The sequence below is a fragment of the Neopelma chrysocephalum genome, unplaced genomic scaffold (assembly GCF_003984885.1).
Source record: "Neopelma chrysocephalum unplaced genomic scaffold, ASM398488v2 Primary Assembly neopelma1_93, whole genome shotgun sequence".
NCBI lineage: Eukaryota > Metazoa > Chordata > Aves > Passeriformes > Pipridae > Neopelma > Neopelma chrysocephalum.
The window spans coordinates 625,942-627,266 of record NW_020897755.1 but is presented as its reverse complement, the minus strand read 5'-3'; the positions used below and the strand labels follow the sequence as shown (position 1 = coordinate 627,266).

At 70.6% G+C, this 1,325-nt stretch overlaps 1 protein-coding gene across 1 annotated transcript in view; it reads left to right on the top strand.

The window, feature by feature from the left end:
* Nucleotides 1-217: 217 nt before the first annotated feature.
* Nucleotides 218-1,325, top strand: part of TEDC2 (tubulin epsilon and delta complex 2) — a 10,029-nt gene continuing 8,921 nt past the window's right edge. Inside the window, exons 1-3 of the mRNA XM_027693730.1 lie at nt 218-326; nt 660-709; nt 1,169-1,303. Coding sequence (XP_027549531.1) covers nt 301-326; nt 660-709; nt 1,169-1,303 — 211 coding nt within the window. The 5' untranslated portion in view covers nt 218-300. The remainder of the gene's footprint in view (nt 327-659; nt 710-1,168; nt 1,304-1,325) is intronic.

The following is a 1,325-nucleotide window of genomic DNA, read 5'->3' as shown; positions in this document are numbered from 1 at the left end:
CCTGTGCGGCACCCGGGGGGCTCCAGCCCCCTGCTCTCGGGGGGCTCCGCCTCAGCCCCACTGCCCAGGCCAGGGGGATAATCCCCCACTGGTTCGCCCGTGCCGGGCAGGCACAGCGACCCCCGGGACCCTCCGAGACCCCCGGGCCGGGCTGTCCCGGGATCCCGCGGTCTCTCCCCGGTGCCGCTCCCGCCCTCGGCCGCGCGCGGGACTCGCCCCGCCCTCCCCGCAGGTCCTGGCAGGGCCGTAGGGAGGGAGCGCGGGCGGAGCGGCGGGAGCGGTCAGGACCCGGCCGGGACGATGCTGCCCGCGGGCCGCGGCGGGCGGTGAGCGGGGACCGGGGGGAGCGGGGGCGCCGGGCTGGGGCTGGGGCCGGGTCTGGGGCCGGGCTGGGGCCGGTCCGGGCCCCGCTGAGCGCGCTGGGCCTCGCAGGGCGGCGGCGGCGCTGAGGGCGGCGCTGGGCGCGGGCGCGGAGCGGCGGCGGGAGCTGGAGCGGCGGGCGGAGCGGGGCCGGGCGCTGCTGCGGCCGTGGTGAGTGCGGGGGTCCCGGGCACACCCTGCGCCCCCCGGGCCCGGTCCCGCAGCCGCATCCCCGCGGGCCGGGCGGGGGGGCCGGTCCCGGTGCACATCGCCGGCCCCGGCGCTGTTTGTTCCCCCAGGGGCGGTGAGGAAGAGGAGCGGCCGCAGCCCGGCTCCGGCGCTGGACACGGTGAGCGCTTCCCCCGGCCCGCGGGCCCCTCAGGTCACACCGGGGCTGAGCCAGGCTCGGTGCTAGGAGCCGTTCCGCTTTTCTGCAGCGACTTAACCCTCCCCTCTGCCTTTTCCCTCCCACTTTTCTCCTTGGAGTTGGCTTGGAGTCGCGCCTCGCTAACCCGGGCCAGTGGTGAAGTGTCTGTGGGCCTGACCCAGGTGTGGGGTTGTCACTTGCTGAGGTTGATTCTGCAGAACTCTCTCCTGTGGCTCACACCCATCCTGTGTTCAAGGCTTCCTGCAGCCTGCCTGCATCCTCTGTGCACTGGCTGCTCCCACAGCCAAAAAAAGTACCCCTTGCACCATTCATCATGTCCGGTTCCCTTCTGTAGCACATGGCAAAGCAGATTAGTGAAGAGACAAATGGGCAAGATCCAGAGTTGGACTTTCTGACGTGTCGTGTCGTCTCCTCTTGCAGAGAACAGGCCTTCACCCAGGGAGCTGGAGGAGCTGGAACTGCTGAACAGAGCCTTAGAGAAGGCACTAAAAGTCAGGAAAAGCATCTTGAAAAGTCCATTAGAGGCCCCGGGAGCTACAGGAAAGAAATTGGCAGGTGAGGGACCTGCTGCCAAGAA